Source organism: Juglans microcarpa x Juglans regia, chromosome 6D, assembly GCF_004785595.1.
Source record: "Juglans microcarpa x Juglans regia isolate MS1-56 chromosome 6D, Jm3101_v1.0, whole genome shotgun sequence".
NCBI lineage: Eukaryota > Viridiplantae > Streptophyta > Magnoliopsida > Fagales > Juglandaceae > Juglans > Juglans microcarpa x Juglans regia.
This window is the reverse complement of record NC_054604.1, coordinates 38,123,426-38,147,920: the sequence shown is the minus strand read 5'-3', so window position 1 is coordinate 38,147,920 and position 24,495 is coordinate 38,123,426. Positions and strand designations below refer to the sequence as shown.

The 24,495-nt window shown below is 36.9% G+C and overlaps 4 protein-coding genes and 1 non-coding gene across 12 annotated transcripts; 1 reads left to right on the top strand and 4 right to left on the bottom strand.

The window, feature by feature from the left end:
- Positions 1-1,529: 1,529 nt before the first annotated feature.
- Positions 1,530-5,783, bottom strand: LOC121235777 (high mobility group B protein 10). Of its 7 annotated transcripts, none has more exons than XR_005934599.1 (7): positions 5,457-5,783; positions 4,030-4,108; positions 3,441-3,606; positions 3,282-3,353; positions 2,171-2,561; positions 1,764-1,863; positions 1,530-1,647 (listed from the first exon to the last, which is right to left on the bottom strand). XR_005934599.1 is itself a non-coding variant. In XM_041132178.1 (7 exons), exons 1-6 carry the CDS (start codon positions 5,720-5,722, stop codon positions 1,774-1,776), a joined length of 1,032 nt encoding a protein of 343 aa, XP_040988112.1. In that variant the 5' UTR covers positions 5,723-5,783; the 3' UTR covers positions 1,530-1,647; positions 1,764-1,773. The 7 variants fall into 7 exon arrangements, 6 of the variants coding, with proteins under 6 accessions (XP_040988112.1, XP_040988114.1, XP_040988111.1 ...); XM_041132178.1 differs by having other exon boundaries at positions 2,203-2,561; XM_041132180.1 differs by having other exon boundaries at positions 1,530-1,863.
- Positions 5,784-10,752: 4,969 nt separating this feature from the next.
- On the bottom strand, positions 10,753-11,569 carry LOC121268870 (photosystem I reaction center subunit V, chloroplastic). The gene has a single exon (XM_041173139.1). It carries the CDS (start codon positions 11,496-11,498, stop codon positions 11,007-11,009), a length of 492 nt encoding a protein of 163 aa, XP_041029073.1. The 5' UTR covers positions 11,499-11,569; the 3' UTR covers positions 10,753-11,006.
- A 202-nt stretch (positions 11,570-11,771) lies between these two features.
- On the top strand, positions 11,772-11,843 carry TRNAW-CCA. Its single transcript has one exon. It is a non-coding gene; the product is annotated as a tRNA-Trp (tRNA).
- A 775-nt stretch (positions 11,844-12,618) lies between these two features.
- On the bottom strand, positions 12,619-13,637 carry LOC121268871 (uncharacterized WD repeat-containing protein C2A9.03-like). The gene is made up of 2 exons (XM_041173140.1): positions 13,516-13,637; positions 12,619-13,416 (listed from the first exon to the last, which is right to left on the bottom strand). Exons 1-2 carry the CDS (start codon positions 13,537-13,539, stop codon positions 13,003-13,005), a joined length of 438 nt encoding a protein of 145 aa, XP_041029074.1. The 5' UTR covers positions 13,540-13,637; the 3' UTR covers positions 12,619-13,002.
- A 540-nt stretch (positions 13,638-14,177) lies between these two features.
- LOC121268869 (uncharacterized WD repeat-containing protein C2A9.03-like) lies at positions 14,178-21,469 on the bottom strand. 2 transcript variants are annotated; one of them, XM_041173137.1, is made up of 10 exons: positions 21,236-21,469; positions 17,943-18,112; positions 17,561-17,728; positions 17,349-17,435; positions 16,865-16,999; positions 16,622-16,732; positions 16,184-16,275; positions 15,995-16,100; positions 15,075-15,161; positions 14,178-14,975 (listed from the first exon to the last, which is right to left on the bottom strand). In XM_041173137.1, the coding sequence occupies exons 2-10, from the start codon at positions 18,081-18,083 to the stop codon at positions 14,562-14,564; spliced, it is 1,341 nt and encodes a 446-aa protein (XP_041029071.1). In that variant the 5' UTR covers positions 18,084-18,112; positions 21,236-21,469; the 3' UTR covers positions 14,178-14,561. The 2 variants fall into 2 exon arrangements, with proteins under 2 accessions (XP_041029071.1, XP_041029072.1); XM_041173138.1 differs by having other exon boundaries at positions 17,943-18,107.
- Positions 21,470-24,495: the final 3,026 nt, after the last annotated feature.

Genomic DNA, 24,495 nt, shown 5'->3' with positions numbered 1-24,495 from the left:
CAATAAAAACATTATTATCACCCATAAATTAATTGAAAGAGATTTAAGTTATTTTTTAAATTAAGGAACTTGATGTAAAAAACGAAAGAGAAAATGTTTATTGGTTATAGTTAAAAGAAGAGAGACAAGTGTGTAGAATTTGGAGACTTCGTCCATTTACAACATTACTTTGATCATTGCTTGTGTACTCCTCACCTCAGATGTTTAGGTTGGACAGACACAGGTTAAATGATATATAGATCTCGTAACAGGGTACCGACTCGGATGTGACAAGGAAAGTAGGAGGCAGAGAAGTTCCACCTTGATAGGAATCGTTGAGGAAATTGAGCTGATACAGTAAAATGACAATTAATGAGACTTTGAGGCATGTGGAAACACTATTTTTAAGGTGATAAATATCCTACGTTGGGGGCATGGTCCTCTTTGTAAAAAAAAATGTTGATTGATGACCCACCTTCAGAACATGTTCATTGAGTTAGTAGGTACTACAAAAGCCAATGCCCCCCAGCTCTCGTGTTAAGAATCAGAAAGACTTTATGGGGAGTGCAAGTGTCTATTGAAGGTTTACCTGCCCAATGATGCCGATAATGATCATGATGACCTACCCCACCACATAGATTTCAAGAGCAGTACAGTTAAAGGTCTCAGCTTAAATTGGAGAACTGATTTGGAAGAGAAGAGGAGGCTGCATAAAGAATGTGTAAAACTTAAGGGTTCAAATCGTGGTTCTGGTTGTACTGCCTCTTCCCTCAGCTCAGAGCCTTCATATTATTCTCTGTGGCTTGTTCACTTTGGACCTAGCTGGTTTACCGAACTTCAGGCATTTTAAATCGCACAACATTATTCTTAAGTTGCTTTTCCCCTGACTGGGTTTGGCTATACATTTTATTTGTAACTATCAAGGCATATTGATATTCTAACCCCAATTGCAAGTGTTCCTCCATCATAAATGGGGGTTTTTAATTGGGAAATGATTTATATAGTCTTATGGTATGCAAGCATCGTGCACTCCCCTTGTTTTCAAAGTGGCTAAATTAAAGACTCACATGAAAAAAACCTACCTTTTAATGGTAGTTTCCACTTTTTTCAAAAGGAGTACGTGAGACTTGCACACTCCATGACTATATTTGAGATATTATTCTCTTTCTAGAAAAAAATTGACGGGTTCAAGCTGGCTACTGTGGAAGTATTGATCCACCAGAGAGAGATTTATAGGATGTTAAACTATATAATCTCTCAATTATGTTGAAGTTTAGCAAAAGGAAAATTATTTATATAGTTATAGAGTGCGCAAATTCCGCGTACTCTTTTTGAAAAAAGTGAATAAACCTGGAACCCACATGAAAAATATTCTTTTTAATGGTGGGTCCCACTTTTTTTCAAGAGAGTACACAAAGTTTGCATACCTTAAAACTGTATCTAGTATTACTCTTAGCAAAAAGCTGTCCTAACATGGGCAACACCTACCAGTGCGAATTCCTTCTAAGATTCTAGTAGCAATTCCAAAACCATGTAAAGTGATGCAATTATGGTCTATCAATTCAAGATTTATAATTAAATATCACTAGATATGTTGCAGAGCTGCACCCCTCGACCTCTGACAATCTCGGCATGGATTGTACTATGGGGTATAGTCTATGGAGTTCTCTTTGTAAAGAAAATAGGGGGGAAAAGGAAAAAGGATTAGCAAACAACAACAACAACGATGACAAAAGTTGTGAGGAAGCTGGTGTCCTAAGAGACTGGGCGCGTTAATAACATACAAGATGGAGACTAATGAGTAGTTGAATCGTAGGAAGATTTATACTCCAACATTTCTGTTCTGTATCTCTCCTTGTCTCTCAATCCTTTCTCCTGATAAACCTGCAGAAGTAGTGACAAAAGTTTGTAATAGAAGTTTCTGATAGAGATAAAAATCCTCAAAATGGAAAACATATGTTAGCCAACCCGGTCCGTGCCTATTCAGTGTTTTGGCTATCACAGGACCATAATAAATTATCATGGAATGACATGCTGCAATAAGAGCATGCAACATACATGTAAAACTTAATGTTTTATGCAGACCAATAGACATGCCAGATACCATTAATAATCCATCCAGATAGTCAGAGTAGAAAAAAAAAATACATATATTTTTTTTATGGGTAGAGTAGAAAAAAAATATATTTATAGAGAAGGAAAAGGAATTATTGTATTGTGCACCTGTTTTTCAGCTTCTGTGAGATTGCTCCAAAGGAGCCCAATCTTCTTGCTAATGGCTTTCTCTTCTCCATAGTACAAAGGCTTTAGTCTGGCATAATGCTCAGCAAAGAAGAAATTGTAACCACTCCGGTTTGATTTGGGTCGAGATGGATCACGTAATGCCAACCTGGATCTCTTACGGTCCCGGCGAGTAGGGTTGGCTGAAGAATAAGAATTCTTAGAAACGTGTTGAGGAATGTGATACAAGACACCTTTCATCTGATCAGTACCCATGTTCACTGTAACCAGATATCCATTCTCAAATTTCCCATCAATAGTTCCAGTCACTGAACAGCCATGAGGCAGAATTGTAGCAGCGGCTGCATACAAGAGAGACGACAAAGAACTTCATTGCAGCTATATATGCTGACAATCATCCCAACCACTTGAGAAAATATATGACATACGTGAGAGTCACAAAAATTAGATGCTGTAGCACAATAAAGCACTGCTATTTCCTGACATCGACCTAACCAACAACGACTACCCTTAACTAAGTTACGAAAGGGATGCCTTCCCCCAGGGGAATGAATAGATGTACAAACTTGAGCAAGTTAGTTTGTAAGTTAATAAACTCCATGGATAGGTTCCCTATTTGTTTCCACACTTTTGTTCACCTTTCTCAAGTACAAGTTGAGGAAGTCACTGCATATTGGTAAAACATTTAGAAATACCATTGTAAAATCCTCTGTATAAAAATTAAATATCAAAGAATTTCAAGCAGATATATCTTAGTTGGGACCCATTTAAAGTAAGGTTGCAATTATTTGGTTGCCAGTCCAGTTTGAGAAGTACAGTGCTCATAGATGCCTGAATAAGAATGAATATAGCAATTTATCATAAAAGAAAAAAGGGGAAAAGATCGAATATAGCCACCAATAAATATGGGATGAAAAAGCTCCTTCCAGAGAAGGTACGAAAATCAAACCGTATTTATTTCTATCTCCACAACTAGTGTCTGAACCGAGAAACTAAGGATATTATCTGGGAACCTATCACAGTAATTCATCCAAACACCACAAATTGGTCGCTGAGCTGACCTGGAAGCTCATCCCTGGTGGCACCTTCTGCTAGTGCAGCTGACCCATTGACAAGGTTTCTGCTTACAGGATCTGCAAGAATATAACCATCAAAATAAATACCAAACTTGTAGTAAAATCTTGAAATAACATAATTGGACAACCCAGAGTTATACATACTACCAGGCATTGAGATTGAAGGGACTTGCTTGTGGAAGTAATAGACCTGCTCAAAGTGATAAAGCAATGATAGATAATATTTGCGCAAAACAAATGAAGCGCTGGTAATTGTCGTAGGGAAACTGAAGGCCAAAACTACTTCTTTCCATTTACGGTCTCTAATTACCTGTAACAAGTTTAAGATAACTTTCAATTAATTTAAAAAAATGGAAAGGAAGCTACCCTTAAGATCAATGGACTAGAGTATACATAAAATTGCAGCCGTTCTAAAACCTGTATGGTAATTTAAAACTTAAATGGGACAACCAAAAGTTCTAAGTCATCCCAGCATCACATTCAGCTGTAATTATAGCCCTTTCATCAGTGTTTTATTTTTTTCTACAAGAAAGGGTTAAAACAAAAAGGGAAACCAGGTAATCTCAGAAGAGAACTACAATCGATAGTATCCTTTAATCAAATTCACGGAATATAAGGTTGTGAACAGTGAACATTTTTGTGACACTATGTATTCTCTCAGACTTTAAAAATGCACACAGAATCTAACAACACATAGAAAATAAGGATAAATAAATAACTTAAGTAACCATACCTTTTCAAGGCCACCTTGAGATGTGACTTCAACAAAAAGGTGATGTAGATCTAAAGGCTTTCCTCCTACAGAAGGAACCCTACACAAACAAAAGCGTAAAAAGAACATCAATCACTTCCCCATCCATTTTTCTTTTCATAATTTTTCCATTATACATTCTATTTAATGAAGGTTAGGCAAGCATAGAGAAAGGAAACATTTTATGCAGCCAGAAGGAGGGGACAGGTTTATAATACATAATATCAAAAAACCACAGAGTATGATAAAACCAATAGATATACAGCATGTTATTAACTTATGTTAATCAACAGGCAAATCTATCTTGGAATAAGAGCTCACAAACTCAATCCACTTTATCTCTAATAGCCTGTTGGGTGAATTCCTTTACTTTCAGTTAAAGATATGATGATATAAGTCTCATTCAGCTAATTCGCTACTTAAAGAAGCAGAGACTTATTATCCCACTATTGTGGATACACATTCAACAAATCATGAAACCATTATTCTTTAATATTATTATTCAAGGGAAAATTACAAGACCCTTTTTCCACCATTTCACCAACAGTTGTACATAACTTTTCCTGGTTTACCCCCAACGAATAAGACCAAGAAGTGCAGTAAGATAAAACAAACCCTGGATTGGAGGTGGAGCAAAGACTAGATTTGCTCATCTACAATTATGGTGATAACTCAGAGCCAATGTAGAGGTTTGCACAATTTGGGCATGAACATAAGACCGCCATTTTGTATTCATTTTAATCAAGATTTCGCCTCATCCAAAGATAGAGAGAGAAAGTTAGCAAGCAATAGGAAACCACTATGTTTAATAACCCACCAACGACCTAATTTCCTTGGCAATGTCAAAAACTTCTGTACCAAGATGTTGGTATAATCTATAATTATTCTTACAAAGTTTCTGGTACGGTATATAAATTTTACAAAGTCCTTCATCGATTCCTTCAGTCAAATGCCCGTAATATGGGGAAAAAACTTCTAATTCGTGATGCTTGCCCAATCACAAAACTTGAATAGGAAACAGAGGGAAGGGCAACGTAATTTTGGCTACTGAAGAACTAGAAAGTTCTACAATGTCCAAATGAAATTGGTGCTTATTCTAACACAGATCACGACAATATCAAGTCAGGGAAGGGCTATAAACTTTTTGCAACTGAATCACTTCAAAAATTAAAAGGTTAGATTGTATGTATCATGTGCTCCAAAATATGCAAATAGATAATTGCAACGTGATAAGAAGGAAGATAAAATCAAACCCGGAGCATAAGAATTGCGTCATAAAATTGGAATTTACTCATCGAAAGCACAAGGACCCAGCTCATTAACTGGCTCCGATAAGAAGTAAGGTAATTGAAAAAGAAAACTCATATAAGAAGAAAAACAATCAAGCGTATATTGATAAAAACACTCACATAAATTTGGTTTCGAATAATTGGTGAAAAGCCTTGAGCTTTTCCCAGAAAAGGTCCGGACTTTGAGTGACTCCTTCATAGGACGCCGTGGCTGAAGGATAAGACTTTGCGGTGGTGATGGTGGTGACTGATAATTTCCCATTTGCGCTATCACTGCTAAGCTGCTGCTCTTTCTTTTGCTGTTGCTGAGCTGAAATTGCTGAAGCGTTGTCAGTAACTGTTGTTATTGTTGGGTACTGAGATAGATGGTGATAATGGGTCGACATTTTTTGTCACAGAGAGTTTTTCCAACCTATTCCTACCCGACGGTACGGGCGGTTATAACTTATAACAATAATAAAAGCGACAAAGACTACTTCAGTTAGATTATTCCCACGATCTGAATTTGATTGTATTAGGGTAGGTGAATTAAGCAAAATGGTGACTTTATATATATAAAAATTCTATTTATCATTTTCTAAACTATACATCAACATGTAATTTATCATTTTTATCATTCTATTTAAACACACACATATTAAATATTGATGTGTAAATATATATGTTTAACTGTGTAAATATATATGTTTAACTGGAAGAACAAAAATAAAAAATCATATATTGGTGTGTAGTGTGAGGATAATAAATAGTATTTATATATATATGAGAGAGAGAGTTTTTTTTTTTTTTTTTTTTATAGATATTTTCCAAAGAAAATAGAGTATTAATGTATGAATGATATGGATTCTGTTGATATCGTGTTTTGCATGCCTAGGCCACTCCACACTGATAGTGCCCGAGCTCTTCCCTGCAAGGAGGAGAACAGGGGAGTTCGGGGGCTGTGATACCTCCGACGCTCAAGTTAGTCTAAGGTTGTGGAATAGGAAGTAAGAACAAATACTAGAATGAGATAGCAATAATGTTCAAGTATGAGAGAGAGAGTGTAACCCCTCTCTTGGCAAAGTGAGGGATATTTATACCTGGTCTGGATGGGTCCCGAGGTGACGTTGACCCGTACGCAGATCTACATTGGAATCGCACATCCCATGAAGACACAAGGTTTGGAGCGATAATCCATTTTATGTTTGTTAAATGGGTGCGAGTTAGGCCAACAAGCTGACCCAAAAACTTTTAAAAAATGATTATCTGGAATTCTTCTCATTAGCACTTCATATGGAGATTTAGTTTGTCAAACAGGAGTAGGCATGCGATTTATGAGGTATGTAGCCACTTGAAAAGCTTCGGCCCAATATTTATAAGGGACCGAAGCATGAGATAAAAGTGAAAGGCCCGTCTTGACAATATGTCGATGACGTCGTTCAATCCTCCCCTATTGTTGATGAGAGTAAGGACACGTAATCCGGTGTGTAATTCCATGAGATTGAAAAATGGGGCGAAGGGGACGAAATTCCCCTCCCTAGTCGAATTGAACAGCAATGATATTTTTTGAAAAAGTATTTTGCCATAAACCACATAAACGCAAGCATGATAGATGTAACATTTGACTTAAACTGTATTGGAAATAACCAAAGATACTTTGAATAATCATCTAGGATAGAAAAATAAAACTGAGAACTATTGGTAGAGAGTAATGGAGCCGGTCCCCAAACATCTGAAAACAAGAGTTGAAAAGGACCTTGAGAGAGTGAGGGGGAAATGGGATGGGGTAATACATGAGTTTTTGATTGGGAGCAAGCCGAACACGGATGAAGAGACATCTTGGAAGATAACGGTAAATTAAACCAACGAAGCATTAAGGTGGTGGTACGGAAGGATGGGTGTCCCAACCGTGAATGTCATAGTTGAGGAGACGTGCGAGTGCCTATCAAAGCTTGAGGAGATTTGAGAGGAGATGGATGAGAAGCAATCGGCAAAGCAAACAGTCCGTCTTCAACAAGGCCCGAAGAAGAGTTTCTCGGGAACATGAATCCTTCACAAGAAAAAAAGTAGAGTAAAACTCAAAAAACACATTATTATCATGACAAAACTGACGGACAGACAGTAAATTGCGAGAAATAGGTAGAACATGAAGAATAGAATTTAAGAAGAAATTGCCATTGGGAGTCGTCATCTAAGAAGAGCCAATGTTGTGGATGGGCAGAGTGGAGCCGGCACCAATGCTTACTTGGTCGGGTCCCTAATATGACATAGAATCCATGATGGGATTATTGGAGTCTGCAGTGAAATGGTGTGTAGCTGTTGTGTCTGGAAACCAAGTATGATTCGATGGAGGTGGTGGGGGAAAAGAAGTGTAGTTGGCAGTAAAAAATGGTGGAGGGGAAGCTTGATATGAATGATCAAAACGACAGTAGCAGGTAGTGGCATAATGTCCAGGTTTGCGGCAGACTTGACAAATGGGGCGTGGGGAGGTAGGAGCTGAACCACGAGGACCTGAGAAGGCACCTCTGAAGCCATTGCGCCAACGACGTCCACCCCGAAAATTTCCACCCCCACGAGGAGCAGAGGAGTTAACAGGAGGACAAGGGGCAGTGGTGCTGTTGGCAGCGAAGGTAGTACCAGAAAGAAGAGAATTATTTTGACGAGTGAGCCTTGACTCATGATTAAGAAGAAAACTATATAGTTGATGAATGGAGATTGGATCTGGACGAGTGGTGAGAGAGGTAATTAGTAATTCATATTCAGTGCCTAGGCCAGCAAGGAGAAAAACAGAAAACTGAGAATCAGAGAGGGCATGACCACCGGCACCAAGAGAAGAGGCGAGAGCTTTGGCTTTGTTAAAATAGTCTGTGATGGATTCTGAGCCCTTTTTAAGAGTGGCCAACTGATATTGAGTATGGAAGACATGAGCAGTGGATTTGGCTGAAAATAAAGACTGGAGAGTGGACCAAAGCTCAGCCGAGGATGTGCAATCAAGCACCTGCACCGGCACAAATTCAGTGAGAGAGGAAGTTAAGGCTAAAATGATCAGGCTATCTTGTTGAAGCCAACGAGTATATGTAGGATTTGTCTTACCATCCAAGGTGGAAGGAGGTTTAGGAGAAGAACCATCGACAAACTCAAGAAGATGATGACCGCGTAGGAAGGACACAATCTGTGCCTTCCAAAGTAAATAATTATCAATGTTTAATTTTACAGTAATGAAGTGAGGAACAGAGGAAACAATGGAGGAAGGGGTGGAGACTGGAGTTTCTGTCATGGAGTAGAAGATGAGAACCTGCTTGTAAAAAAAAATTCAGATGTGAGTCCTTTTTAGGCTCTGGATACCATGACAAAGAAAGTAACAACCCAGGTGTATGAAGAAAGTTCTAAACGAAATATAGAAGGATCAAATATTCTGCTGTGTTTCTCATTGATCCTCAGTACAAATAATGACGTTATTTATAGGCGTATAGCCATAACAAACTATACCGAAAATACATGACAGCTCATATTTTCTTTTACACAAATATTCTTTTGAGTAGCGCTCACACATAGCAACAGCTAATGGTGCGCATGTTTTCCGTTACACAGATATTCTCTTAGGCATCTTTATTTGATTCTTCTAGAGTGTGTTGTTGTAGGCTCTTCTTTGAGTACTTCTCGCACATAGCAGCAGTAGATGGTGCTCCTGTCTTAACATCTTCCTACCATGTGCTTGCCCTGCCCTATTAAATGTGGCATGGCCCTGGACCACCATGTTAGGGACAGGAACGTGCTGTCCATCAGACCGCCCTGTCAATCTCCCTAGTATAGTGTCAGGTGGCGCAGGTCCCCTCGCTCTTACTTGGGCTCCCATCCTCACATCTCTGGCACTGGCCTCCTAGGCGAGCCAACCCATCCCACGCATGAGCAGGCCTGGGCCTAGCGTCCGTCTCAGCCTGGTCCTTAAGAGTTTCTCCCCTTGCAGATTTAGTGTCATGGCAGTCCAATTCCCTCTCAAAAAATGAAACTTATAGACCAAATTCATTGGTTGGCCTCCATACTTTAAATGTAACCGTAAAAGAACTATTTATCCTTAAATTTACGAGTGTCACGTTTATCGAATCTGACGCCACTTCTCTAGCTAAGTAGATACATATTATAAGTTCATCACTTGCACTTTTAAAGTATTTTTCTTTAAGATAATCGCATTTATTTTGAAAAATGGTATGCATAATTTTTTAAATTAGCAGTGCTTTTATAAAATAACTTATAAAAACAATTGTAAAAAGATATGATCCTCTAATGGAACAACTCTCTCTAAAACCGAGACTTTGGGGAGTTGGGAGTTTTATTATGACTTTTCTATTAAAAAAATAGTTATATTAGTATTTTTTACCATGCGTGTTTTAACATATATAAATACTTCCAAGGGGGAAAGACCTTTTTTTTCAAGGAAACTGCCAACACACATATGCACACGTACACTAAACCAATGTGGTGAGCTTGGTTGGATCATACTTTTCTACGGTTATGGTTTTGATCGATCGTTTCTCGACACGAGTTGAAAAAAATATGTTAACAGTATTTCTTAATAGAATTAACAGCATGTTCTAATAAAATTAACAGTATTATTTATCTTATTTTAAAAGAACTGTGTTCTAATAACGCGTAATTTGAGAGAACTTATAATAACATAGTTGGAAAGAAAACTTTGTCATTTTGAATATATTGCGTGTGATGTTATTACCAGAAATATATATATATATATATATATATATATATATATATATTGTCATAAAATCTTTGAAGAAATTTTAAATTTTACCTTCTTACCAGAAGTATTTGTTTTGATATATGTTATTTTTGAGTTCAAACACTATAAAAAGATTGTTTATTTATAACCAGTTATTTCTTGTGAAAATAATTATTTTTTATTAAAATAAATATATTTTCATCACAAATAATCATTTTTATCGTAATTAATTCGTTATAAATATTTATTTTTTTTAAAGTGAAATAATAGAAACTACGTCAAATATAATCCACTAATTTGAAACAACCAACTGGTCGATCCTGGTCCCACTTTGAATATTGATGGTGGGTTCCAAAACAAATATGGAAACCGAATGGTAATGTGATTAATTAATTAAAGAGAAATAATATTTATAATCGTAAAATATATAAATATTGTATAATTCTTTAAAAAAAATAAATATAAAATTTATATAAAAAAATTAATTTTTTAATAATTGGTCCAAAACAATTGCGTAACTTTTATTGCACTTCGACTGTACGTGATATTATTCTCAATTAAGAACCTCTCTCTTTGCGTCAAAAAGACAAAAGTACTGGGGAATGAATTATGTGTACGTGTTCACGGAATTAATTGATTAATTTATACACTATTCATCACATGGATCGAACCGAAAGCCGGCCAGAAGCCAAGATCAGGGCATTCAAGGACCAAAGCGAGGAGAGAATTTGATATAAGAACGAAGGAACAGTAAATCCATCCAAACCCAACATTAATAAAGGACCCATCAATACAAGGAAAGCACAGCCCGCTCCTCCCAATTAACTTTCCTGATCCATGCAATCAAAAGAAGTAAAGACGAAAATGAAACCAAAAACAGAAATAAAATATATAAATTTCAAAGAGAGATCATAGATATTTATGGAGAGAGAGAGAGAGTGATTTATTGAAATCACTCAAAAGAACTTGGGATCATAGCCGTTGCTGGAGGTGGCCAAGATATAGTAAGCAACGATGTGGCCAATGGAACCCCAAGCGAGGACGTCCACGATGTTGAAGCCAACGGGGTCATTAGATTTGAGGAGGCTAACGTATTCCTTGGCCCGAGTGTCGCCAGCCTCGAAGTGGGTCAGTCCATTCTGCTCAGGCACCTGCTTGGCCACGTTCTCCCTCTGAAAATTGAAGAAGACGAACCTCCCCAGGAATAGAGAGAGACCAGTGCTGAGGCTTATCACCAGTGATGGGTTCAGCTCTGCCTTCACAACGGCTCCAGTACTACTAGTACTTGTTTTGGGTGTGGTGGTGAACTTGGTTCTGGGCGCCAACTTGGTGAGGGGCCTGAGGCCTTGGAAGGAAATGTTGGATGGAATGAGGTGGGTCTGGTACTGGTGCCTTTGGATGGTGGGTGAGAAGCTTGGAGTGGAGAATAAGGAGGAGGACGCTGCCATTTTTCTTTCTTTTTTTGTTTCGAGAGGAATAGAATATGGGAATTAGCGAAACAATGTTGTTGGAGGACAGTGGTAAGAGTTCTAAGATCATATATTCCATGCAAGAGATTGTGAGGACGGGAATCATGGAAAGATGATTTTTGAAGATGAGTTGGCTTTCGTTGATTGGTCGCTTCTGGATTAGGGATTTTTGGGTTACAATCGTTCTGTTGTCGAACTATGGCGGATATAATATAATACAATAATTTAACTACAACAATCTAAACAAAAATGGGATCCGTGGCGCAATGGTAGCGCGTCTGACTCCAGATCAGAAGGTTGCGTGTTCGATTCACGTCGGGTTCAATTCTCTCTCTATTACTTTTTAAGACACTGGGCCCGGGGTTTAGCGAACTTCTGATCTACAAAGGAAAACTTCTGGGTGCACGAAAAGATGAGATGAAACGAATCTTTTCACTGCTAAACTTCCCCTTCCCCTCGCAGTCTTCGAAACCCTACCGTAAATCTTTGAAATCCTTTCGAAATCAGTTTTTTCTTTTTTTCAACACAGAAATTCTATCCTTTGTTGGCACAAATATGGGCTTTTACTCCTAAGATTAGCTACAAAATGCACAAAAGACCATATTTCCGAGACTGTCAATTTAGAGTGTTTGTATATTGAAATGAGTTAAATTGAGTTGATAAAATATTATTAAAATATTATTTTTTATTATTATTATTATTATTATTATTATTATTTTGAAATTTGAAAATATTGAATTGTTTATTATATTTTGTATTGAGATTTTAAAAAGTTGTAATGATGAATTAAGATGAATTGTGTTTCCAAACCAAGCCTTAATGATTCTCCATCCGCAGCTGTGGGCCACAGATTATAATCTCGGATGGTTGAGAGTTGAGACTCTTTTTGGAATGGCTTTCATAGTCCGGACTCCGTAGGTAACCAAGTCTTCCTGAGGATTTTCCAACATAGTTGCCATTAAAAATATAAAAGTTACGAACAATTTCTAAATTCCATTGCCTACAAAACAGCTAGGACTGGCATATGTGACTCTGACGGGGGAAACAAACAAGTATGACTTCGAATTCACGTTGGGCACAAGAAACAGCAACATTGACATGACAGAAAACACCCGTGATGATCATTGGTAAGTTCCACAGGACAGCCTCCCAGAAATGTTAGGGAAAAAAAAAAAAAAACATCCACGATACAAGAAGGATAGCAACCAGCCATCCACCCCCAAGACATACCGATTCTTTCTTTTCCCTTGTTGGCACAAGCATTGCCTTCTCTAGCCCTCTGTTATCTGTACATCCCCTCCCTTTGACACACTTTTGTGACCAATCCAGTCACAAGAAAATATTAAAAACAAAAACTAGCTACAATTGCACAACTTATCAAATGTACAACTACACCCTAACCAACTACATGATATGGTACTAGTAGTTTCAATTGAGGCAACTAATCAGCAACACCAACACACTTTCAGGTTTCTTGTCCAACTCAAATTAGAGAATCGAGGTATGCGAAATTTCGGCATCGACCATACTCAAGGAGGCTACCATAAGTACGATCCCACACTCCAATAAAAAGAGACTCTGTGTCCGGACTGAATGATATGCCAGAGACCTCACCAAAGAAATCAATCTCCTGCTCCTTCTCATACCCACTTTTCACATCATACACATGCACAAAGTCAGCAGGCTCGGCTATTGCCATAAACCGACCATCAGAAGTATAGCGGATTGAACGAATGGCTCCAAGGTTTCCTTTCAAAATAGCAACTGACTTGGATAGATTTCGGACATCCCAAACCCGGCAGGTTTTGTCCTGGTTTCCAGTAGCAAAAGTGACACCATTTGGGTGCCACGCTGAAGCAAATGAGAAATCCAAGTGACCACATAATGGCTTTACTTCCTGCAAGAATAAGATATTCAAATTAAACATGTTTCACTATTAAAGCATCAGAGAGATAATCACAAATTTAACCGACAAAGAATTGAAAAGAACAAGTACCTTTCCAGTTTGGGAGTCCACCATCGTCCCGTCTGGGTTGTCTCCCACAATTATAAGAAGTTTACCATCAGGACTCAGAGAAGTATGCTGCAAATAGCAGAGAAAAGCATATTATAGCAATCGCTTTTACTCCTAAGATTAGCTACAAAATGCACAAAAGACCATATTTCCGAGACTGTCAATTTAGAGTGTTTGTATATTGAAATGAGTTAAATTGAGTTGATAAAATATTATTAAAATATTATTTTTTATTATTATTATTATTATTATTATTATTATTTTGAAATTTGAAAATATTGAATTGTTTATTATATTTTGTATTGAGATTTTAAAAAGTTGTAATGATGAATTAAGATGAATTGTGTTTCCAAACCAAGCCTTAATGATTCTCCATCCGCAGCTGTGGGCCACAGATTATAATCTCGGATGGTTGAGAGTTGAGACTCTTTTTGGAATGGCTTTCATAGTCCGGACTCCGTAGGTAACCAAGTCTTCCTGAGGATTTTCCAACATAGTTGCCATTAAAAATATAAAAGTTACGAACAATTTCTAAATTCCATTGCCTACAAAACAGCTAGGACTGGCATATGTGACTCTGACGGGGGAAACAAACAAGTATGACTTCGAATTCACGTTGGGCACAAGAAACAGCAACATTGACATGACAGAAAACACCCGTGATGATCATTGGTAAGTTCCACAGGACAGCCTCCCAGAAATGTTAGGGAAAAAAAAAAAAAAACATCCACGATACAAGAAGGATAGCAACCAGCCATCCACCCCCAAGACATACCGATTCTTTCTTTTCCCTTGTTGGCACAAGCATTGCCTTCTCTAGCCCTCTGTTATCTGTACATCCCCTCCCTTTGACACACTTTTGTGACCAATCCAGTCACAAGAAAATATTAAAAACAAAAACTAGCTACAATTGCACAACTTATCAAATGTACAACTACACCCTAACCAACTACATGATATGGTACTAGTAGTTTCAATTGAGGCAACTAATCAGCAACACCAACACACTTTCAGGTTTCTTGTCCAACTCAAATTAGAGAATCGAGGTATGCGAAATTTCGGCATCGACCATACTCAAGGAGGCTACCATAAGTACGATCCCACACTCCAATAAAAAGAGACTCTGTGTCCGGACTGAATGATATGCCAGAGACCTCACCAAAGAAATCAATCTCCTGCTCCTTCTCATACCCACTTTTCACATCATACACATGCACAAAGTCAGCAGGCTCGGCTATTGCCATAAACCGACCATCAGAAGTATAGCGGATTGAACGAATGGCTCCAAGGTTTCCTTTCAAAATAGCAACTGACTTGGATAGATTTCGGACATCCCAAACCCGGCAGGTTTTGTCCTGGTTTCCAGTAGCAAAAGTGACACCATTTGGGTGCCACGCTGAAGCAAATGAGAAATCCAAGTGACCACATAATGGCTTTACTTCCTGCAAGAATAAGATATTCAAATTAAACATGTTTCACTATTAAAGCATCAGAGAGATAATCACAAATTTAACCGACAAAGAATTGAAAAGAACAAGTACCTTTCCAGTTTGGGAGTCCACCATCGTCCCGTCTGGGTTGTCTCCCACAATTATAAGAAGTTTACCATCAGGACTCAGAGAAGTATGCTGCAAATAGCAGAGAAAAGCATATTATAGCAATCTGGTGCATGCACTTGTTATTCGGTGATTAGAACTAACAATCTTTCAATTTAGCCAACATCATGGTGACTGAGTCTCACACATTAACCACGAATATTGATGAACAGGAAAGAAAATAGATATAGATGCATCCTAAACCACAACTGTCCCCAACCGCAGCCCACAGAGTCAATCATCATAGGAACATAGCCAAATAAATTACCAAGGGATTATATGTAACAAATAAATATATGAAATGGGCCTGCACAACAAAATAATGTGATATGATTCCATCAACTGACTCTTGGCAACATCTTCCCATTATCATACCACACCCCAGTTGGCAAGGCAGCCATCCAATATTGATGAATGGATCATTGGCCAAATACCTGTCTCTTTGATGCCGTATCATGTAGAAGGTAATAATTTGTGCAGCTAAAGGCTTCCATTACAGACCACATCAATCAACCCATTAATTCAACAAACCATGGCATAATAAAACTTCTTTTGAAAAAGTACATACTTTTATTAGTATAAATTTCAATCTATGACTTGAATGAAACACAACATAGTTTCAATACATGGCTCCTTTCTGCAGGCAAGCTTCAATCATCCGCATAGTTTGAGATGGAATTATGACTATAAAAACTGTCATCACCATGCATGTCAGATCTCATAACGTGAAGCACAAAACAACTTGGTAATGGTGTCATCTATGCACATATAACCAAGAATGAACAGTGCCCGACTATTAATCTCAAACAACCAGAAGATACAATCTAAAAGACTCAACTCATCAAAAAAAGATCTAAAAGACTCACATTCACTGGCCAAGGAAAACGGAAGTGTTTAGAAAGCTGAAATTTCTCCATATCAAAGTCTCTAACTCCACAGTCATTATTTGAAGCAGTGAAGTGAATTGCACCGCTGAGAATTGAATGAGAAAAGCTCAATTAGTTTCGTTTTAGGAAGTTCATGGTTCCACAGCCAATTCAAGGGCAAAAAAGTACCTGGAACTGGCATAGATCTCAACTGCATTCGTAATGGCATTATCATCATAAGTTGTTCTGGAACAAAAACTAACTCCAGGTCGATCTAGATGCTGCAAACAGAAAAAAGTATTTGAAAAGAAAGTTTTAGCCCTGAGTTGTATGACTTGTTCACAATGCAACTTAACAAATCTTATAAGGGTCATAGTGACTGGATGACAGTGATTATCAAACGTCTAACAAGAAGCTTGGTAAATTCTCAAATCTTTGATTTTTTTTTTTTTTAATAGGTAAATCTTAGAAGTTTTCTTCATCTCGTATTGATATTATATTAAAGAGCTTGATTGCTAAGACACTCTACTTGGGTGAACATGTAACTGCAGCACCAATGCTTCTTCAGTCTGCAATATCTCTAAATACCTTGTAAGGAAATGCTTATGGAAAGAGGATGCAACTTACCTTGCAAATAAGTTCTCCTTGGAACCCTCCAGCAACAAGCAACTTATCTTTTACAGCAAGAGTACTCACTTGAGTCTGACTAAATCCCTCCAACAGGCTTCCAGGATGCTTCTGTACAGGAAAATAGATCAATTGATTTCATGAAAGAGCATGATTAAAGATCTAACTAAAAACATTTAGTGCATCAAGGATATTAAAACAACGCTGTTTATCAAAACAGACCATCTTGCGCAAAACACCCACCTCTGATGGTGCAACATGCCCTGAGACATTGAGAACTTCAGAATTACTGCAAGTTAAGGAAGACCAATGGATAACAGAAAAATGAGACATAAGGTACACATCATGCTTTGAGGTAGCCCAAACCAAGTTCCTCAACTGCATCACCAAACAGCAAAAACGTGGGTTAGCCAATAATACCCATAACTATAAGTCCTCTAATTTAGGAAACCGTGCCCAAATGTCTGCCTTTGTGGTATCCATGTCAACAAATCCATTCAACCACCCTATTTTAAAAATTATATGTGCAGAGTTGTTACTCAAAGGGCTTCGATTAGATTGATTCATTTGAACCAATTACACCAATAAAAGGATCACCAAAGTGAAGCAGACCAGTCTTACGAAGAAATGTTGATTTCGCAGAGTTCACTGACTATAAAGAATGGGAAAGAAAATCAAAAAATTCAGGTGGGAAAACAAATAGGTTATTACAATAATTCCACCTAACCTGAAAATGAAGAATGGTTGATTTCACAGATCTTGAATTCCTTCTGAACTCATAATATGAACCCCCTTTCTTGGTAACTTTGCAATCCTGTTTGAAATGAATTTTAGAAAATAAAGGAAAATAAGGTAATTGTATCATTTTACTTAAATTTAACTTATCAACTTCAACTAATAGGTATGAAAATGGAAATGGCCAAAAATAATAAAATTTACCTTCCCTGATCCCTCTCCAGAATGAGGGATGTTTTCATAGTTCTTGTACTGTTCAAGCCTAGTTTGCCGGTATTTCTCCCTAGTGATGCTAAGTCTATCCCAAGGGATCCCCTGGATGTCTTTTCCACTTCTTGCTTGTGCGGCAGTGGTATCAACCACTTTACTATTCTGCAACAGAACCAAAAAGTTATTCATACTCATAGGCCTTATTAAAGGCTTTATCAAACATCTAAAATCTACTTTTCTCAAAAAAAAAAAAACTGTCTTCTACAAAAATAGACATGATATTCCACGGTAACATCAAGTAAAATAAAAGTTTCTTTCTCATTTCTAATCTATGCACAGATGTGAAATTCCAAAGCATATCTCCATAAACACAAACCGAGAGGTCATATTCATCGACATCGGACTCTGAGCCACCCATTTCTCTACCGCGAAACTCATCATCCATATCATCATCTACATCTTCCATTTCATACTCATCCGCCATGTATTCAGTATCATCCCCTTGGTACTCAGACATTTTTTGTCCAGCAATTCCCCGCCTATTCTGACACAAATTCAAGCCAAGTTGTAAAGCATCAGAAAATATAACGTCATCCTTTACAGAAAAAGTGTGACATGTATCACATTTTTCAACTACTATCTAAATATTTACTAAAAATTCATAAAACCATTGCCTATGATCCAGGATTACATGGATTATCACCGGTGCTTAAGTCAGCCTATCCATGAAATTGTGTTACCTAATTTTTGTATTGTAAACCTTATTCAGATTAGACCATCACAGCATACATTCATATAAAGTCAATTACTCCAATCAACCAATCACTCATGTCAATGCCAATAAAGATAGAAAATATATTTATAAAGTTATCCGCTAATAAAGATGGGTGCATATATATAAGATAGTAATAATATGACCTTGATTCCTATTACGAGAAGTTTGTTAGGGTTAGCAAACGGCGGCATCCTACAAAGTACTTGAAATTCGTTCCGTTCCCTTATTAATAAATCATTTAAAACATATGTTAGTATCATAATTTATTATGGGGGTAATTTGGTCATTTTATTGTGATTGCCGAAGAGCTCGAAGATCATGCTCCATAGGATGCTTGCAATATCATTGAGTAAGAGAAGATGATCCACTTTCCTCACTTTTCTTGCGCACACAATATCGATTAACCACTATGATGCCACGTCTCCTCACGTTGTCTAGTGTGAGGATTTTCCCTAGTGCCGTTGTCCACATGAAGATAGCCACTCTTGGAGGAGCCCCGTTTCTTCAAATGAGCTTTCATGGGGAAGGAGCCTTGACATGATTACAAAGTGCATTGTAGTATGACTTCACCTCGAAAACACATCTCCTGGATGGAATCCAAATCATTTTATCTTTCCCATCTCGTCCCCCTACAAGAGTCTTATCTGTCAAAGAAAGATGAAAAGAGATCCATATCCTAATCATTGCCTCCCTGGTGAAAACTCATGACGAGATGATAGTGATCCACAAGATAAGCTCCCTTCATGCTAGCAACTCTAAACAACACTAGTAATGCACTTCTAAAAGATTGCTCGCCACACCACACATTGTGTCAAAAGCACATCTTTGACCCATCACCCAATAGGATCTCACAGTGAGGGTTGATAGAATAGCAAGTAGGGTCAATTCTGCAAGCAAAGGAAAAGACCCTCCCGGTGAGATCTATAGCGCAGCAGCCAACCATCTATCTAGTAACGTAGTGTACTGGCATTCAAGCAAGCGCAAGCATGAGGCAGGGCCGCAAGGAACCCAGAGCCTGTGAGTGAAGTGCTAACCCCAAAACAAAAGTCAAAAACAGCAGAAGAGCCTGGCCCCAGAAAACCAAAAACACGGAGCAAGCAAAGCTCTTTCCTGTTCTAATAAAACATGCAGTTAGCAACAAAAAAAATAGCCAAGCCAAGCAAGCAAGTCATGCCCCTATGGTCAAGAAGATCCCCTTATGTTTATTCCTTCAAATGACCTCAACTTTTGCTTCGAACTGCTCTAGAGGGCTTTGAATTCGACCAAACAGTGCTTTCTGAGATTTTGTGTCAAGACCGACAAAAATCGCCTTTCTATTCTGGAGTTTGACAATAAAAAGTCTGAACCAGTTATGGAAGCAGCAGCACAACAACGGAATCGAAATGCATCAGTATAACCAAGACTACATTGAAGGACTGCAATCACAAGTGTCTATCAAAGGATATTGTATATTCTTAGGCTGATAACCTAGTTACTTTAAAAAAAAAAAGTAATACAAGGCAATGGCTCATGTTAATAGTTAGTTGATGTAGTCACAACAATTTCTCCAAGAAAGTTGGTTATCAACTCCAACTCCTATCCACAGTTTGTGATAACCAAGCTGCTGTACATATTAATATAAATATTATTTTCATTAAAGAATCAAGTTTATTGAAGTGGATTGTCATTTCACTCGAGATAAAATACTCACTGGAGATATATATCTATATATATAACTTATCAAAAAATATATCTATATATATACCATTCGTAAAGTATGGAGGCTAGTTTATTGAGATATTTACAAAGTTTGTGTTGTAATCAATTAGACTTTATTTGATCCAAGCTGGGCTTATGTGATACATATGGTCCAGATTGAGAGTAAGTGTTAGAAGTTTGTTAAGGTTAAAAGAATATGTTAGTAATAGAATTTGTTACAGGGGTAGTTTATTCATTTTATTGCATTTCTAACTTTTTTTACTCATCAAAATATTATATTGATATGGGTTTGAGAGAGGCATACAAGTTTATAGCCTCCTCCCTTTTTTCCCACGCAATTCTCACAACAACTGCAATGTAAGTCAACATGATTGGCAACATGGCATATAAAATCTACTTTACAAGGGATGTAATCGTGCAAACCATGGTCACAATTAAACAGAATCCTTGAAAGAGTAGAAACAATTGTTACGGAACATTTGGATAATACAAAAGACCATGATCTAAGCACACAAGCCATTCTTTTCTGTCCCCCACCCCAAAAAATACCTGCTTTGAATAGGCATGCTATCCATAACATATACAAGGATATCCTAATCAACTCTCATGCTATAGCCAATCCAATTATCATATCTTAATCGTTCAGCATATATACAAATTGGCTCCTCTCTCGTAGAAAATATATCTAAAAAAATAAAAACCCTGATTTTCTTTTTTCAATTTAGCAGACCCGACAGGGCATAATGGCCTTTTACCTTCAATAAAATAGCCAACACAAGCCCCTCTTGCATACGTCCCGTGTACTTGGGCTATGCCTAATTTCTATCGTCAATAAAATTATTATTTTCCGATCAAAAACATATAAACAACACAAGCCCCCCCCCCCCCCCCCCCCAAAAAAAAAAAAAAAAAAACTAATTTAATTAGAGAAGAGATAAAGAAACAAAATACAATCAAGCAAGAGAAAACGAGTAAAAATCAAAGTCAATAACTTGACAGATAAAAGAACACAAAACCTCGATCAAAAACGTTGCACAGGAAAAGCATCAATTTTTATCAACTGCTTCAAAGAAATCTAAACAGGCACACCCAAAGAGGCAGAGATCGAACAAACAAAACCCTAGGTCGTAAACAGGTCCTGCATATATTAGATTTCTAAGCAGAAGGAAAAAATATGTAGTAATTAAATTCACCTTTTTTTTATCAGCGATTTAGGATTGGACGGAACTGTTTCGATCTGGAAATCCCAAAATCAGGAAATCATACGCATCGTCGCCGATCTTAATTATATATATACACGATAACAAATAGAAGCCTAGTTTTATTTAGAATTCAAAGTCGAAAATAAAAACGAATTTCCTTCTGGGTTACTGGATCGTGAGGAGTCGAGACGAGAGGGGGGTGGAGGGGTGGGGGAGTGGGAATTGGCCAATTGGGTATATTTTTGATTTTTCGGTTTTAGATTTATCCACTGGTTTTGGTAACGTGGAAGGGAAGGAAAAGGACGGTCTGGCTATTTTAATTTTTAATTTTTATGGACGATACACTGCACAGATCACTCTTTAGAGTACTCTTATTGAATTAATTAAAATTAAAAGATATTTTTTATAAATATAAAAGAAATTTAATTTTTAACTATTTCATTCACATAAATCTCTATATTGAAATAAATATTTTTTTATTATATAATAATAATAAAATAATATAAAATAAATTTAATTTTAATTATTCACATTAAATCTTCACATTAAATTATACATTTATTTATTATATAATAATTAATAATTAATAATTTCAAAAATATTTCATTTTTTTAATTATTAATTTATTTTACTTTATCATATTTTACTATTCTACATATTATATATTAATTAATAATCATATTCTTATTAAATTAATATATTACTAACTCAAATTAATATATCAATTATGATAAAATATGTGATAAGAAGAAAGAGAGAGAAAGAATTAATAAAATATGTATTTAATGTATGTATAGTAACCTTTAAATTTGAAAAAAATTTTAAAAGTCACTGTAGTCAAATTCTAAATATTTGAAATTTGGCTAATTCATTGGGAGCATATTTTGCTCTCTAATAGTTAAATACTCATTAGATTTAACTTTTAGCTAATCTAATGAAAGTGCTCTTAAACATTCAAAGTTCTTTGGATCACGTTTAGTTATTAAATGAGATGAAATTAGATATTTTATTAAAAATTGAATAAAATGATTTTTATTTTAGAATTTGAAAAAAATAAATTATTTATTATATTCTGTATAAAAATTTAAAAAAATTATAATGATAAGTTGAAATAAGCTAATTTTATGTAAACAAACCAGCTCTAAATTATTAAAATTGACAGATTACATATTTAAATTATAAAAGAGTTAATAATTTACAGATTCTTGTTGATTTTCTATGGTTTTGAGAAGAATGTGATAATTTTAATAATCTAAAATATAAAATATATAATCTCAATAATTTAAAGATGCAACATCCACTTAATTACGCGATCTTCACTTCATAATCACTGTCATGTAATAATTATTATCATTACTCTCTCAAGTAACTCGACTCGTTTGTGTGTGTGTAGAAAGGTCTAAAAGATGGGAAGGAACTCTTTCCCTATCCTACGAGCTCAATCAAGCAATAGAATAGATGCATTCGAGAGCTGAGTATACGATCATAATCAAGATTTAAATTTATTTTGGTTAAAAAAGGTTAGTCTTTTGGACATGTTTCATATGTATCGTGAGGTCTCCTCGGACAGCTGGAGGGTGGATCACTAGTCTTACAAACATACAAATATAGAAAAGAGCTTGGGAGTGGTCAAGGGACCCTCCAATGTTTAAGTTAGTTTCCTTTTTAGGAAGTGTTTTCTTTGCCCTCAAATTTCGTAAGTTTGAATATACATTGAGTTGACTTTTATACAAAGTTCGGGGTGTCGTTGGCTTCCATTTCCGAGGAGCTGTCCCATCGTGCCCCATGCTTTGAGCACGTGAATCAGTTAGGAGGCGTGGTACCCTGAAGGAAATGATTAATGCGGCATTGAGCTCTGACTTACACTCGGCACCCTCTTAGCCAGGACCAACTAGTCCCATCTCTCTCTCTCTCTTCGTGGAGTGAACCATAGTTGCTCTTTCAGCACACATCCTCATAGCTACTGTTTCATGATCATCATGTCGGTTGCTTCTCAACCTGCTACAGCAGTGCCCACCTTTCTTTCCTCAGAGTATGAGTCATGATTGCCTCTCTTGCACACGTCCTAGCAGCCGTTTTCTAGGGACTTGAGGCGTTTGTGTCCACTCGGCCTGTCCTGTGGTGCCCACCTTCCCTTTCCTAGTGGATGGTGGTTATAGCTTCTCCTACACGCCTGATAGCCACGTTCTAATGATGATCTAAGACAACCAACAGGTCGGTGCACGTCACCCATGACCACTTCTGTCAGTGTCTCATTACTCTTGGACCGGGCTGAACAGGCTTCTTACTTGTGGGGCGGGCCTCTAACAAGCCATTATCTTTGCTTTGTCAGACCGATGGGCCTCTTATGGCCCATAAGGCTTTGGGCTCTTGGGGTGGGTCTTTTTATCCTCGCCAGTTAGAGTAGCTGCTAATCTTGTACCAATGTCTTTGATCAATAATCTGTATGCATGGACTTCCGCCTCCCCCCACCCCCCCTTAATTTTCAATGGAATCAGAATTAGTCTTCCCCCAAAATGGTTTGTGGGGAAGAAGCTTTATCAATAATGTAAGCCACCTATCTCATTATATAATAATATATATATATAAGTTATTTGCTTTGTGTCCCCTAATTCCATCATAGCATAGCATATGTCAACTCAAATATTCTGTGTCAAGGAATACTCCAATCTTGGTAGTTCAGTTCTGAAGTCAAAAGTTATATGATGCCACAACCATCTCTTTCGGTATATGTACTTTTTTTACCTTCAGATTAATATAGCTAAACAAGCAACTTTCCTGGTTCCTAGTGTATGGCTGTAAAGAAGCAGTTCCGGCATTTATACAATTCTAGACTCAAACTCCCGTGTATATATGGTGATACCATTTGTGCTAATTCAGTCGAGCACTAATCTACACTAAGGACCTTTCAATTCTATATTATTTTAGAATTCAGATAGCAATATTTGTTCTTGATACCTAATTGTTAGCAGCATCAATATGATCAATTCATTTGATGTAACTTTATCTATGCAAATTGAAATTTTACTGGAGATAAAGTTCAAAATGATCATAATCCTAACGACACACCATAAGCCAAGGGAACAAGTGTGCCGAGTCAAACCTGAGGATATTTGTTACTAATATTTTGGGCCAGCAGATTTGTTAACGTTGTGATATTATTTTTTATTTTTGAATAGCTTATGTACAGGAGGGGATTATGGATAGTTTTTATATAAATATTATATGCTATGTACACTTGATCTTAGCTTGAA